Source organism: Octopus bimaculoides, chromosome 3, assembly GCF_046866305.1.
Source record: "Octopus bimaculoides isolate indiv1 chromosome 3, ASM4686630v1, whole genome shotgun sequence".
Taxonomy (NCBI): domain Eukaryota; kingdom Metazoa; phylum Mollusca; class Cephalopoda; order Octopoda; family Octopodidae; genus Octopus; species Octopus bimaculoides.
In genome coordinates, this window is record NC_142930.1 from 95759775 (window position 1) to 95777190 (window position 17416).

General features: G+C 35.1%; 1 protein-coding gene across 1 annotated transcript in view; it reads left to right on the forward strand.

The window, feature by feature from the left end:
- The window catches only part of LOC106874456 (tumor necrosis factor receptor superfamily member 16), a 156955-nt gene extending 139997 nt beyond the window's left edge, over positions 1–16958 (forward strand). The window contains exons 3-4 of the mRNA XM_052966222.2: positions 14304–14543; positions 16714–16958. Of these exons, the coding sequence (XP_052822182.1) occupies positions 14304–14543; positions 16714–16913 (440 nt within the window). The 3' untranslated portion in view covers positions 16914–16958. The remainder of the gene's footprint in view (positions 1–14303; positions 14544–16713) is intronic.
- Positions 16959–17416: the final 458 nt, after the last annotated feature.

A 17416-nucleotide genomic window follows, 5' to 3' on the forward strand; every position in this document is an offset into this window, starting at 1 on the left:
ACTGACATTCAAATTTATTATATTAGATGTCTAATTTTGGGGAAACTTTATTTCAATTAAAGTGCATTTTATATGTGTGTGCATGCATGTGAGTGTGTATATATATGTATGTATGTATGTATGTATTAAAAAAAGCAAAAAATAAAACAAAAATGATAGTGTTCAGTATGTTGGCAACAAAATAAAGGTATGATAGGGCAACTTCAGAAATAGAAGGTATACGTGAGTATATATGCCTTTTTATATTATCTTTAATTGGCAGAAAGTTACAAAAGTGACTCAAAGGCCAACAGTTTTGTGCTCAGCAAACTTACTTCAAATCTGGGAGTTTATTTCTTTACACACACACACACACACACACACACACACACACACACACACACACACACACACACACACACACATGTGTGTGTGTGTATGCAGATGCATGCATATCCATCTGTTTCATTTATGACTATTCAGTGTTCAATTAATCCTGTACCCTACTCAATGAATTAACATTGAATTCTGAAGATTGGAAGAGTGTCAGATAAAATACCTTGTGGTATTTGTTTTGATTCTCTATGCTCAGATTTCAAATCTTGCCAAGGTCAACTTTGCCTTTCATCCAGTTGGCATTTGATACAAAAAAAACACTGATCCAGGTTTGTGGATTTACGGAACATATGGACCTTTGGACTGGATACTTTGCAGCATTTATTTGACTTACTTGCTTTCTGCAAATCCCACTATGGCCTATTTGGGTGATCAAATTAATCTGTTGTCCAGTCTGACATGTTGGGTACCCTTGTTATAAGCAGGTCTCCAGCTTGAAGATACCTTTCTCCTTCCTTCCCTCTTGTCAGCCTTGGAGGCCCTGTAAACTAAGCTCAAGCTTTTCCCTAAACATGTAAAATAACTGATGGATTAATTCTTAGTTTCTGAATTATCTCCCCTTTCTTTGAGAGTTGCTCATTGTTGCTGCTGCATTTTTTGTACCTTTTCTGTAATGAATATGACTATTTAATTAAGAATTTTTTGTCTATGACCTTATAACTTGGATAATGTAGTCCTAGATACACTAAATTGGCCAGTGGTGGTGGTGGTGGGCATGGTGATAAAAACTAGATAGTCATAACATGAATGTTAGCTCTTCTCAAGCAGGACTGACCTGGGGTTAAACAACTTCAATAACATCAGTGCTATTCTACAGGGAGTCCACAAAGTCTAGGTACATGGGGATTAACACATACTTTAAGAAATTATTATTTCTTATATTTAATTGTTTATGTTATGATTTTATTTACTCCACGTACCCAGACCTTGTGGACACCCTGTATATTTCTGGGATCAGGAATTTTTATTATGTACACCGTTTCTATTAGTTGGACTGGTGTCCTCATCTTGATTGTTACTGACACAAGACACCTGAAGAAGGCTGGAGTTATACAACAACCAAATTGTAGTGAAATCAACAATCAAGTTGAAGATACCAGTTTGACTAATATAAACAGTATACATAACTGTACTAACTGTATTGTAACAACACTATACTATTCTGACTTGAGGAGTTTGACATTATTTCACAGGCATTACATTAGATGTTGCAGTGAAATCTTCTCATGGATACACCAGCTTCTGTTAGATTTGGTGTGCTTTATTTAATGATGGGTGCCATTCAGTGATAGACAATGCTACCGTCTGGCACTACCATTCCTGCTGTCTAAAAAATAAACAAGTGGTTGAGTACTCTATGCAGCATTCAAACAAAATCAGTATGATACACTATATGACACAATAGTTAGTCCACATTACTCTGTAAGGAGCATAGGGCCAATTTCTCAGGCATATATATTCCTCCCAGGACGGGATGCTGGTCTGTTGCAGGATTACTTGTTTTTACCAGCTGACTGGACTGGAGCAATGTGAAATGAAGTGTTTTGCTCAAGAACACAATGCATTACCTAGTCCTGAAATCAAAACTACAATCTTATGATCATGAGTCCAACACCTTAACCACTAAGCCATGTGCCTCCACATGTAACACACTGAGCCATTTGAATTATGGGTACACTGCATCCAATGGACTTCCACACAGTTTTCATCTACTAAGTTTCACTCACAGGCATTCTAGCTATGACCATCCTCTCTTTATTTGAAGGCAAATCTTCCCTCTAGGATCACATAATCCAATGAGTCCATTATTGTCCAACATGGTAAAGTGTATTTGCAGAATTAGCTGCTATTTCTAGCAGGTTAAATGGCAAGTAGAGGCTCCTTCGTTGGTTCAACAAAATTTCCAGTATTGACAACTACTGATAATACTAGTATCCAACCATAACTGATTTAGCAAACAATAATCTCTTCTTTTACTTTGCTCTCTTTCTTTCAACTCTGTTGCCATCTTTGATCCTCATTCAGACCCTGCTTTGTGGTTGGCTGTGTGTGTGTGTGTGCACGCGTGCGTGCGTGCATGCCCATGTGTGTGTGCATGCACATGTATGTGTGCATCTAATACTCTTATTTCTCTTTATATTCTCTCACGTTTGATTCTGTATTTATTTGGTGACGTACATACACAAAGAATTTATATTAGTATATATTATGTCTGTATTTCACATTTTCCAATATCTTTCATGATATTGGAAGCCAAAAAAAAAAAGAAAAGAAAATAAAGCTTTTTCTTCAGATGTATTTACATAACATCTAATTAGGCAGTTAATAAATCGAGATCAGTCTCAAATTAATATTTCCAAAAGGTATGGTGTTTAATGTGTTTGTGTACATATAATTATGCGTAGAAATCCCATACCATGGTTTGCTGCAGCTCTGTCTGAGTGGATCCAAGCTACTTACTCTCAATTGCTATTTCTATTTCAGCTTCAAGTAGACATAAGAAGAGAAATGGAAATTATGTATGAGCTATTGGTCATGTGATATATATAACATTAGCTGGATATAATCTGTCTATGAATCAGCATTGGTTGATTAATAATAATGTTTATTGTTTAACCCCAAATCAGCTTCTTTTCAGTAAACCTGTGATCAAAAGTATTCCAGCCATGCCCATCTTGTCTTTTTTTCTTTACATGGTGTATATAGTAAGTGCTGTCTTGAGTCCTAGGACTCATACACCAGATTACCCAGTTACTCTGTTGTATAAGTTTCTGAGATCCCAACATTCTCCCTAAATGGGATACCGGTCATGGAGGTTACTTATTTACAGCTGAGTGAACTGAAGCTACATGAAAGGAAGAGTTCTATTCAAGAACACAATACACCACTCAGTTCAGGAATTGAAACCACAATCTTGTGATTATGAGTGTGACATCCTAATCGCTAGGATGTCCAAAACATCCCAAACATTATACCCCAAACATTATACCATGTCACTTTCTTTTTAATAAGATGTTAGGTCGTGATTTGAAGAGGATTTGGTTACTCCTTCTGGCAGATCATCAACAATGTAGAACAAGAGTTGGAAAACCTGTTTTATTATTATTTTTTTTTAGCATCATGGGCTAATTGCAATTGCATTATAACCTGTGAAAGTGCATTTGTGCTGAGAAAAATAATGAATGTTTAATAATATAAATTCAGAGCTATGCAACTTATGTCAAGTTACTGTTTTGTTTTTAGGTTTAAACTATTTTCTCCATAAGTGTTAAGTGTTTTACTGACTTCATCAAATTCAAATTTGAATGCAAGTAAGGAGCTGGCTACACTTGTTAAAGAGAGCAGGTTCATTGACACAAGCTTCTGCATTGTCATTAGAGCAAAAAGATATCAATTTTGATATTCTGTCTAAGGAGGTTGGAAATTTCCTCACTAAACAGATTTTGTATTTCTTTGTCTATCTTGAAGAAGCTGTTATGTCCAGAATTTATGTAATTGTGCTGTTCTTTCCTTTGTCCTTAATTTTGCATATGTGTTTTGAGATTAGATATATTATTTATTATGGAGCATTGTTTGAAGGAACTGTTGTGTTGGCAAAAACAGTTCTTAAATGGGCTCTTTATTAAACTGATGTACAAGACAGATTTTCCCTTTAAATTATTATATTTGTTCATATTTTAGCATAAAGCAATTTTCTGTTATGCAGGAATCTTGAAGACTTCTGTAAGTGACCTTGAAGTTATTTTTATTTATGGAAAACTTTATTTATTGAGTAGTTTCTGATGTTCTGAACAAGAGCTTACTTACTGAAGAGAGGAACTACTTTGCTACATATACAAATACACTGTATTGAATGGTGCATTAAACTAGACTGTATTCACCTTCCTGTTCTTATAAATTATTCATTACCTCTTTGTGTTCACAGCTCATTATGCCTGGTTATATGTAATGATCTGCTGCTTTGAAAAGAGTTGCATTGTCCCAGCTCAGTGTATTCAATTGCTTGTTCCATTTAGGATATGCCTGATGGTGTTTTAGTGTATAACTAGGTCCAGGAGGAAGCTAATAGTCTTTCTGAAGGTCTTATATAATCCCAAAAGGATGTTGTGGGTGATATCTAAGACTTTTATGAATATTGTATTTGCTATTCGTTTCACTTTCAAGCTGTATTGTGTCATGTTGGTATGATCTTTATTAGTGTGGTGGGTGCTTATAAGTCTGTCATCTCTGGACATGACTATATTGGTGTTGCTCAATTGCTCTAATTCATTAAAAAGAGTTTGGTTCCATCAAAGCTTCCCAATCTGACATGAAACTCCTCTCCTCAGACCTTTTCCATCCACCATGTGTCCTTACTTAAAAAGAAAAGGAAAAGAAAGTGGTCTTCTGACATAAATGATGATGGTTTATCTGAAGTCATTGTGCTTTTGTGTTGATACAAAGTGTGTTGTTTTGTTGTGGAGGCCTTGTTTATACATTAATGGGTACATAAGTTTGAATCCCTACCATCATCATCATCATCATAGGGAGGGAGAGAAAAAGTGTTAATATGTATGTCTGTTAACAATATTAAACCTTATATTTTTGCAAACACCAAACTGAGATTGAATAAAGAACAGCAAAAATCGCTGGATAACTTTGTCACCGATTAAACCCCCATTAAGATTGCACTCCCTTCTTTTGCGAAATATCTGTGAGAAAAGAATGTAAATACTATGTGATATAATTGGTAAAATGATTAAGGTGGCTATTATTAGGTCAGTTCAAGCCTCGTTGCTAGTTCATTTGTTGTACTTTTTCAATTTTGAATTAGTGTTGAGACTCGTACTTTATTCTGCTTGTTGTGTTTTCCTTTTCTAATGTTTTGTTGGTGGATAGGTGTCCGGTTGATATAGGTTCTTACAGTGGAGGATGTAATGGAAGATTGATGTAGTTGCAGATGAGAATATGTGGAATTTAACATGGTATAAGAAGCATGTGTTGGTTTAATAAAATGTGATATCTGGTAGCAGATAACACAGTTGTTGTTGTTGAAGTTGTTACTGATGTTCAGTCCCAGATCAGCTCTGACCAAGTAGACTCACGATCAAAGGAATTCCAGGCATGACCATCTTGTCTATTTCTTACATATAGGACCACTGTTATTTTACATAAAACAGTAAGAAGTAATTTGAAGGATATTTAGCAACTATTTCAGTAGATTAAACAACATTTGCTCATTGTCACAGTGGTAATAGAGGGCGATATATACAGTGGTGGTGTATTTTATTGATGTAGGATGGGGTGGTTTTGTGTGGTGGTAAAGAATGATGTATTAAGGTAGAATAACATGATAGGTTGTTATATTAAGTGATATGTTATGAGTGGGGGTGATTGATCAAGTGTAGGGATATTATGGTGATAGAGGAAGATGTGTTGCACATTATTGTTGTTGAAGGTCAACAGTGGTGTGAGTGTTGGTCGTTGGTGGTTGTTATAAATGATGTGTGATGTATTGTAACAATGACATAGGGTAGGCTTTTATGTATTATATGTAATGTATAAGGTTTTATGCGATTGATTGCTACAAAAGTCAATCATTTGATCATCAGAATGTTTGAAGGTCAAAAAGATCAAACCAATCTCCATATATGCATTTCATTGGAAAGGAGATGCCAGAAATGATGGAAGATAACATTTAGTAGTGTAATATTTTGCTCTATTCTGTTGGTAAATTAAAGTAAATATTTCCTAGTGAAGTCCTCTTCTCCATGTCCACTAGGACTCATAAGGCAAGTGCTTAGCTTCAGATTTCATAATATTCTGTCTAGGAGGTAAAAGATAACTCCCTTTCTATGTAAAATCGTAATCCATTCAGTGCTGCAGACAACATTCCCCAACATCATTGGCATCTATTTTACTTAACTAAAATTGCTAAACAAACAAATAAATAAATAAATAGATAAATAAATAAATAAATTCTGTTTCATTGAAAGCAATCAACAATTTGACTCACTGATTAGGAATTCAAATCTTTCTTTACATATTGGTTTCAAATTTTGGCACAAGGCCAGCAATTTCAGGGAAGGGTAAGACAATTACATCAATGCCCAACTTGTACTTATTTTATTGATTCCGGTGTTTCACTGGTACTTATTTTATCAACCCTGAAAGGATGAAAGGCAAAGTTGACTCAGGTGGAATTTAACTCAGAAAATAAAAACTGATGAAATGCCACTAAACATTTTACCCAGTACACTAATGATTCTGCTAGCTTGTGCTACCTTAATCTTTCTTTACATATCATCTAAATGTTAACATAAAAAACTTCTTTCTACTTATGAAAAGTTTAACATAACCTTTAGTCCCAGATCAGCCTTGACTGAATAGAACTACAAGAGAAAATCTTGTAAATTGTTAAGAAGTGATTCTAGAGACATTTGATTGCAATTTCTAGCACATTGAGCAACTAGGTAGATGTTTCCTCATTGACTTGAAATCCACAAAAATCCAGAGTTTTGACAATTATACACACTCACCCACATGCGTGCATGCATACACAGATGTACATGCACACATGCATACGCATGCACAACAAGCTTCTTTCAGTTTTTGTCTAGCAAATCCACTCAAGGCTTTGGTTGGCCTGGGGCTATAGTGGAAGACACTTAACCAAGATGCCAGTCAGTGGGACTGAACCCTAGACCACATGGTTGCGAAGCATGCTTCTGAACCATCCAGGCATGCATGTATACCAATATTTAAAAAAATATATTTAAAACAAAACAAAAAAGAGATATTTCAATTTTCTTATTCTTTTACTTGTTTCAGTTATTAGGCCGTGGCCATGCTGGGGCACTGCCTTGAGGAATTTTAGTCGAATGAATCAATCCCAGTACTTTTTATTCTTTAAGCCTGGTACTTATTTTATCAGCCTCTTTTGCTGAACTCCTATGTTATGGGGGATGTAAGCACACCAACACTAGTTGTCAAGCAGTGGTGGAAGACAAACATAGACACACACACAAATATATATATGTGTGTGTGTGTGTGTCTGTGATGGGCTTCTTTGAGTTTCTACCTACCAAATCCACTCACAAGGCTTTGGTCTTTTGTCAGCCCGAAGCTATAGTAGAAAGCACTTGTCTGAGGTGGCACTGTGGTAGTGAACCTGGAACCATGTGGTTGGGAAGCGAGCTTCTTACCACACAGCCATGCTTATTATTTCTAAATTATTTGCTTAATTAAATCATTAATTATGCCTATACTCATTTTTTTGCTCTTTCTGTAACAGTTTTAAAAATCTTATCAGTGAGATCATAAACATCATTTATAACAATATTTTTATGTGAATTCACATAATGATTAGACATTTGGCACACACACACACACACACACACACACACACACACACACACACACACACACACACACACATCATCATTATCACCACCATCACCACCACCACCACCACCATCATCATCATCATCATCATCATCATCATCCTGATTTAACATCCATTTCCCATGTAGGCATGGGTTGGATGGTTTGACAAGAGCCGACCAGCTGAAGGGCTGTTCAGGGACCATGTCTGTTTTTGCATGGTTTCTATGGCTGGATGCCCTTCCTAATACCAGCCACATTACAGAATATCCTGGGTGCTTTAAAGCAGCACTAGCACAGGTGCTTTTTACGTGGCACCAGCACCAGCACCAGCACCAGCACAACCCCACATTAGGGATGCTCAACTTGAAAGGGTTGCAAAGGATGAGCCTATGTCTGTGTGTGTGTGTGTTTTAAGCAAGGAATGTACACGAGCTAATGTAGTGAATATTTTAGAAATAGATATTAAAATGTTATTTTCAACTGAAGATCCCACAGTATGTTGGTCATACAGAGGGTGAAGTCAATTGGTATTGAAATGTACTTTACTTACTAATGTATTCAGCGCAAAGGTAAACCTATTTCTCATATGTTCATTGCATTGCTCATGTGTATGTTTATAGTGAGTTTCTCGTGGTTTCGAAGTCTTGGCTCTGATTTTAGCAAGTGGTATTAATTTAGCCATCTTATTGTTACCTTATTAATATCATTAATAACGGTAATAATACATCTTTATTTAAATGTATATACACATATATGTTTATAGGCACAAGAGTGGCTGTGTGGTAAGTAGCTTACTTACCAACCACATGGTTCTGGGTTCAGTCCCACTGCGTGGCACGTTGGGCAAGTGTCTTTTACTATAGCCTCGGGCCGACCAAAGCCTTTTGAGTGGATTTGGTAGACGGAAACTGAAAAAAGCCTGTCGTATATATATATATATATATATATATATGTATGTGTGTGTGTGTGTGTATGTTTGTGTGTCTGTGTTTGTCCCCCCCAACATCACTTGACAACCAATGAGCTGATACATGTTCAGATTAGACAAAGGAAATGGAGATGGATTGGACACACACTGTGGAAAGAACCCTCAAATGTGACATGACATGCACCTGACTGGAACCCGCAGGGGAAAAGGAAGCGAGGACGCCCAAAACAGATATGGAAGCGGAGTATTTTGGATGAGCTCAGGACCACCGGCCTGACATGGGAAAGCAGCCAAGAAACACGCCAATGACCACAAAAAGTGGAAAATAACTGTTGAGGCCCTATGCTCCACATGGAGCAAAAAGGATTAAGAGATGTATATATATATATATATATATATATTTATAAAGATAAATATATTTCTATGTGTAAATATCTATCCATCTGTGTATCTGTAATATATAAATTTACATATACCTATCTATACTCATGCACATGCACACACACACACACACACACACACATGTATACAGTCACACATATGCATGGATATACATATGTATAAAATATAAACATGCATACTCACACACACAAACACGCATGTTTTTTTTTTTTTTTATATACACGTGTGAAAAAATTTCCAAAGCCAAGATATTCTAAAATATAATTATAGTGAAAGGTGTGCACTTTTGAAATTACAGTGAGATGAGATGTTTTGTTGCGTGAAAAAATCAAACTAATCTAAAATATATAAACAGACGTATGCGTGTGTGTATGTATATACGTGTATCATATATATATATATATACACACACATATATATACCTATACATATATACACACACACATATATATACACAAACATTTCTATATATATATAGTTATATGCACACACATGCTTATATACCTACAGATACATTTGATATATATATATATATATATATATTATGATTGACCGTTGACTGAACACTATTCAATTTTTTTTCTCCGTGTTTTTCTCCTTGTCTCCGTATTCTTTCCGTTGAAGAGCGTAGCTCGAAACGTCAAAGACTTTCCGTATTCCCGAGCGTCATACTAATATATACTTTTGTTATTTACACCACCTGTCCTCGTCTGTTGTTATTATTTGTATATTCTCCCATATATATATATATATATAATTTCTGTCAGAAAATTATATTTTTCAGACAAATTTCAATAACTTATGACTAATTGAAACAAACAAAACCTATCTATAATATCTTTTACTTATGATGTACAATGTTTTATACTTCATAACTGTTGTATTATACATATAATTTTATACAATATATATATATTGAATTATATGTATAATTATGTATTCCTGAGTTGAGTTTCTCAACTGTTTACCATTGCAACCTTTTCTGGACACATTTTTCCGGTGACATCGATGGCAGCAGTGTAGATTTCAGTGGGATAGGTGTTATTGTTTAACATCTGTTTTCCATGCTGACATGGGGTGGATGGTTTGACAATAGCTGGCAAACTAGAGGGCTGTGCCAAGTTCTATTGTCTGTTTTGGCATGGTTTCTACAGCTCAATGCCCTTCCTAATGCCAACCACTTTACAAAGTGGACTGGGTGCTTTTTATGTGGAACCAGCACTGGTGACGTCACCAAATAAGACAAGGTAAACTCTCCTTGACTGAGTGGCATAAAATAAAGGAATATATTCCAATGTGGTGCACTTAACATTTGATTCTTTTCTTAAGGAAATATTAAAGTTATTTTTTTTAATTACTGTTTTTAAACTGTTAGCCATGCTGTGAGATGAGAGTGGTGTAAACAAGTAAACATGATGGTTACGGAGTGTTACTATTGGAGCATTCCAGTGGATGCAAATGGCATATCAATCAGAGGATACGGACAACAAATGAACAGAGAATGAAAAGAGATGGAAATGTTTGAAAATATGGAACAGAGATTATGTGGATATGCAGATTGTGTTCAATGAAGAAAGTGGATGTGATACCAATATTGATTAGTGCACTTGGAAATGCCAGTGCCCAACTACCAACATGGCTCAAAAAGATTGGAATGACTGTAAAGCTAGAACAACTACAAAAATCATCATTGCTTGGAACTGCAAGAGTCCTTCGCAGAATTTTTGAAGCATGATCAGTAAACAAGTGTCACTAATAATAATAATGGTTTCAAATTTTGGCACAAAGGCAGCAAATTCAGAGGAGGGGTAAGTCAAATACATAAGCCCCAGTGCTCAACTGGTACTTATTTTATCAACCCTGAAAAATTTGAACTCAGAACATAAAGACAGACGAAATGCTGCTGAGCATTTTGCCTGGCATACTGACAATTCTGCTTGCTCACCACCAATAATAATGATAATAAAAATAATTCCAATTAAATTATTTGCGAGTATTATCTAATATTGGTTTGGTAATAAATATTCATTTCTTCTGCTTTATATGTGCATGTATGTGTGTTAAGTATATATATTGTTTGTCTAAATTACTACATGACTTTTATTCTACAATTCCCAACATCAACTGTCTTGATTTATCTTAGAGTTCTCTACAGAATCTAGACACTAATTTGCAGTAAAGTATCTTAACACTACAAATTCCAGACACAATCTTACTTATTACTTATGTTCTCTTTCAAATTGAGCACATCACTTCAAAGTCTTGTCTGGAGATGTTCATGCTGTGGTTCTTTTTTGTATATTTTGTGGCTGTATTGTTCTATATGCTTTATTATCTCTGTTTTAGTAAAGGTGGGAGTGTTGTTTTCAGTCATGTTTGTTTGTCCATGGACAAGATATCTCAAGAACTGCTGGATGGATTTGGATGAAACTTTCAGGGATGTTTGGCCCCATGACTGGCATGAACTGAATTGATTTTGGGATCGATCCAGTACCAGACAAGGGTTCTGGATTATTTGTTATATTTACTTTACATCATTACGATCTTACGTTGATTTTCAAGTCTTTCTCAATTTAGGCTGTTTCCAAAGTATTGGTGGGATAACAATAATGATGAATTCTTTTATCTTTTACCCTTTACTTGTTTCAGTCATTAGACTGTGGCGATGCTGGGGCACCACTTTGAGGGGTTTCAGTTGAACAAATCAACCCCCTGTACTTATTTTTTTAAAGTCTGGTATTTATTTTATAGGTCTCTTTTGCCAAATCATTAAATTATGAGGATGTAAACAAACTAATGCTGGTGGTGCAAAACAAACTAACTCAAAGATACATACACATATATATATCCACATCTTTCAGTTTGTCTACTAAATCCCCTCACAAGGCTTTGTTTGGAATGAAGCTGTAGGAGAAGACACTTACTCAGGGTGTTGTGCAGTGGAACTGAACTCTGAACCATGTGTATGTGAAGCAAACTTCCTGCCACACAGCCCCACCTGTGCCTATATTATGCATAATTTTCCCTTTAATTGTATAGACCTCTTCCTGTCTTGTTGGTACAATAATTCATTGATAATAATACAACACATGATTTGTAAATACAACTCTAAAAAATACATTAATACTCAATATTGCTATAAAGTTAGGTGTGCACAATGTCTTGTGAGAATGTACATTCATATTTTCTTGTTTCATAAAGTCAAGTGAAATAATTTATGTTGTAGAAAGTGTCCATGTGTATTTTCTTGTTTATAAGGTCAAATGTGTACAAGCTGTTAACAGCTATTAGTAAAAAGAAAATAAGGTAATAAACATTTTCAAAATAGTAGAAATGGACATCACCGAAAAGATTTCTCATTCAACTAAACACATTGCTGCGGAGAGAAGAGAGAGAAGATAGTTTGATTTTTGTTTAAAGAGCTAAAGTAGCTGACAGATTAATAATCTTTCATTGGTGACACACTAAAATAACACAGAAAATGAGGTCTCTACAAATGTCTGAACTGTAAATTTTACTTGTGATTGCCAGTTAACCTGCTGCCCTCTGTTGTGCACTGTCTTATATCAGCCGACAATGGAGTCTCTATACAGTCAGCCAACCTGCTAGAAATAGCAACTAAATTTTTCTCAAATGACACAACTGACCTAGAGTTATCTAATAACTGTATGCTCTCTCTTTCTCTCTCTACCCTCCCCCTCTCCCTCTGCAATGCTTCAAACAAACTTCAGCACTCTTCTATGACTTGTTAGTTTGTTGTACCAAATTTAATGTTAAAAGCTGTTTGTAATAGACTAAACATCCCATTATAGAGAGAAATACAGTTCTCAACAACATAATCACTACAGAAACCAAAGATAAGTAACAGCTCTATGCTGTAACTTCTTCTGAGTCAGAAAAGAGAATTGATGTAGTTGCCTTCTCCAGGTAAATACAAAGCCTAATATAAATGGATAATGGATACAACTTACAGATCAATTAATTGCTCTAAAGTCGAAATCAATGTTCTCCCACAAACTTCTTTTACTTGTGGTGTGATTTAGAAGCAGCATGGTCAAATAGTTAAGAAGATTCTGTGGTGAATTGAAACTAATTTAGTATAGTAGCTCATCTGATCACATTTTTTAACTTTCTTGTGTTTTTCCTCCAAAGCTCTTCAAATCCATATCACTCTTTATTTCAGCTGGTATTGAATTGGTAAATGAAAAGCTAAATGTCACACAAGATGCTTGACCAGCTATTTATGTACCTGGTCTTATCCATCATAAGAGATACCAAAAAACAAATTATTATTATTATTATTATTATTATTATTATTATTATTATTATTATTATTATTATTATTATTATTATCATTATCATACTTCTTCTTCTTCTTCTTCTTCAATATATATATATATATATATAAATGAATAACTTTCTTTTTTTACTTATATCAGTGGTTCCCAATCTCTTCTCAACACAATTTTGCAAATCAATATTTCTCCAAGACCCATGTTTTTAAATACTTAATCATTTGGCATTCAGATTCCCTTTTGGATGTAAAGCTTATTTATTATACTTATTTTTTTACAATTAATTATACATTATCTCATAACTTCAAGACTCCAATGACACAATTGTACATTTTTAGAATGATATTGTAGAGTAGGTGTGAAAGATTGGATCTAGCAGTTTAAACATAAAACAGCTAGAATAGCTGAGCTGGATATACAAGTTTGAAAGCTAAAGAGTTAAATCAAAAGCTTAACTATTTGATACTTTTCATCCCAGTTTTGTTTGCAGTAAATGTGTTTTAGCCCTTATGGATTATTGTATAACATATCCATGAACATTTTTACATATTAAGAGAGATTTATAGATTTTTTTTTTTTTTTTTGGTAATTGTTTCAGAAAAACTACTGTAACCCATTCAAAGGGGACAGCAGCCTCACATCAAAATAAACTTAGTCAATGGCAGTCTCATGGCTTTACAGCACTGTGTTGGCAGTAACCTTCCACTTCTGCCAGTAGGTCTGCACTCTAATGATCTATCTGAACTGTGACCATGCATAAAGGGCTAATTTCTATCACTGGGTAGCTCTCCTATTTATTATCTATTGCATACCCTATTATTTCTTGTATATAAACCTGCTTTCTTTCTTTCTTTGATTTTTTTATTGACTGAATCCAGAAGTATATATATAATGGTTGTTTGAAAAATATATTTCAAATATGGTTTCTTATTTTGCAGCTGGCAAAGGTTATGCAAGCCGTTATGAAGAAACGCGCATTGATGTAATTCCAATTTATTGTGCCCTGCTTGGTGCAGTTGTATGTGGCCTATGTGGCTTTGCAATTTATAAACACTGCCAACGTCAGCGTAACAAAAGGCTTGGTGCTAGAGACAATGCTATGCATGAAGATGTGGAATATTCTAAAGCTTCTGGAAGAGATAGTGGTATTGTCTATGATGACTCAGGCATTAAAACATGTGAGTAGATCAAACATTTTCACTCGATCATTTTTATATTTTTTGAAGTCTAGCATTGCGTACATTTTTAACATGTGCTGCATTATGTTTGAATAGCAATGAATCATTTAATTCTGCCCTCCCTCATGACTGATCATTTTGCATTTATTAGTTTCTATATGTTGATGTGTGAAGTAACATTAAAACTATGTAAAGATCTGAAGTTGCCAAAGTAACAAGATGAAGTCTGTTTAAAAGGTTAAAATATCAAATGCAATCAATAGACATTTGTCTTTTGGCTTAGAAATTATATTAGGATTTTCGTTTGACTTTCAACAGCTTATTATATATTGTTTATTTTGATTTACATATTGTCATTCCATTCCCTATAGTTTATTTCTTATATAGTCATTCTTTGAATCACTTTTGAAGAGTTTCCTTTGTCTTTCATTCACATTTTAAGTCTTACTTAAATATTTTTTAATTATCCAAAAATAGAAAGTAAGCTTGGTATGTTAAAATATTCAGTTAAACTCTATGTTGTTTCTGTTGTTGGTGTGGTTTGGTCTCAGGCCAGAGCTGATTTGAGCAGACCTATATGATTGAAAATGGAGGTGTGTGGCTTAGTGGTTAGGGTATCAGCATCATGATCGTAAGATTGTGGTTTTGATGCCTGGACCAGGCGACGCGTTGTGTTTTTGAGCAAAACACTTCATTTCACGTTGCTCCAGTCCACTCAGCTGGCAAAAATGAGTAACGCTGTGATGGACTGGCGGCCCGTCCAGCTGGGGAACACATACGCCATTGAAACCGGGAAACTGGGCCCATGAGCCTGGCTAGGCTTTAAAAGGGCGCATTTATTTATTATTTATATGATTGAAAGCAATCAAGTTGTGACTGTCCCATCTTTTTGCAGACAGTGTATATTCAGGTCTATTTTACCCAAGTTGAATTTGAAGGAAGTTAGTTACTGTTTTTAGCAGGTCAGAGTTGAGGCTCCACGTTTTTTTTTAATTTTCTTTATAGTTCAAGACAGAAGAATAGTTTAAATATGTGTAATTAGAATCGTGCAGAAATATTTTGATAAAAGATGGTAACTTCTAATGTACTGTAGTGCACCTGAGAATTATATACTTTGCTTGGAAACATTAGCTATATGAGTGCTTTCTAAATAACCTATTTAAGCTGTACTACTTCATACTGAACCCATTTGTCATTGCTAGTTTTGTTGTCATTGTCAACATCACCATCATTTTAACATCCGCTTTTTCATGCTTGCATGGGTTGGATGGAGCACAGTGAAGAAGATTTTCTATGGCTGGATGCCATTCCTGTTACCAACTCTAACATGTTTCCAAGCAAAGTAATATTTGCCCATAACCAGACATGTGTTTTCAGAATATTGGAAATGAATGATTCTTCTTGTATGACTGACACTCATTTACAACTATAACATAATATCAAAACAAGAAGACAGAAAAACAAAACACATGCACACGCGTGTATGCGCGCGCACACACACACACACATACACACACACACACAGGGCTTCTTTTAGTTTCTATCTATTCAAAATGATTTTCATAGCTGTTGTCAGTCTAGGGCTACAGTAGAAGACAAATGCCCAAGGTACCACGCTGTGGGGCTGAACCTGAAACCATGTGATCAGGAAGGAAATTTTTTAACCTACACAACCACATCTGTACCTGGGTATATACTCATTACTGTCTCTTTTACTCTTTTACTTGTTTCAGTCATTTGACTGCGGCCATGCTGGAGCATCGCCTTTAGTCGAGAAAATCGACCCCAGGACTTATTCTTTGTAAGCCTAGTACTTATTCTATCGGTCCCTTTTTGCTGAACCGCTAAGTTACGGGGACGTAAACACACCAGCATCGGTTGTCAAGCGATGGTGGGGGGACAAACACAGACACACGAACACACACACACACGCACACATATATATATATACATATATACAATGGGCTTCTTTCAGTTTCCGTCTACCAAATCCACTCACAAGGCTTTGGTCGGCCCGAGGCTATAGTAGAAGACACTTGCCCAAGGTGCCACGCAATGGGACTGAACCCGGAACCATGTGGTTGGTAAGCAAGCTACTTACAATACAGCCACTCCTGCGCCTATATATGCATATATTTTAATTATTTTTCTTAATTTTTCTTTATTACAGGCTACAACCAGAAGCAGATGGCACCTTTAAAAGTCCAGAACAATAAGGAGTCTTTAATACCTGGCTTGCTGTCAGAAATTTCATTGTCACCTGTGAATCCTCAAACTGTGAATAATGGAGAATGCCGTCACCATCCAAGCAATGGACATCAACCAAATTGGAATAACCAATGCCAGAAATATCACATGCAGATGTCTTAATCATTACTGATTACAGTCATATGAAATATATATAATACCTACATAGATTATTATTATTATTATAATTATTATTCCAGTCAAGAGAAAAGTACAGACATATATGTATTCATATATAGATTCATATATGTTTAATATGTGTGTATGCATGTGCTTATGACTGTGTAAGAGAGAGAGAGTGTGTGTGTGTGTGTGTGTGCACGCACGTACATGTATGTGTTTGTGTGTGTGTGTATATATATATATATATATATATATATTCACACACAAACACACACTTATAGATATATACATACGTTATATATATAAGAATGGCTGTGCTTCACAACCAAGTAGTTGTGGGTTCAATCCAACTGCATGGTTTACTACAGCCTCGAGTTGACTAACGCTTTAAGAGGCGAATTTAGTTGAAGGCTGCTATATACGTACATATGATATATATATATATATATATATATATGTTTACGTATATAGGTATGTGTATATGTGTGTGTATGTATGTATGC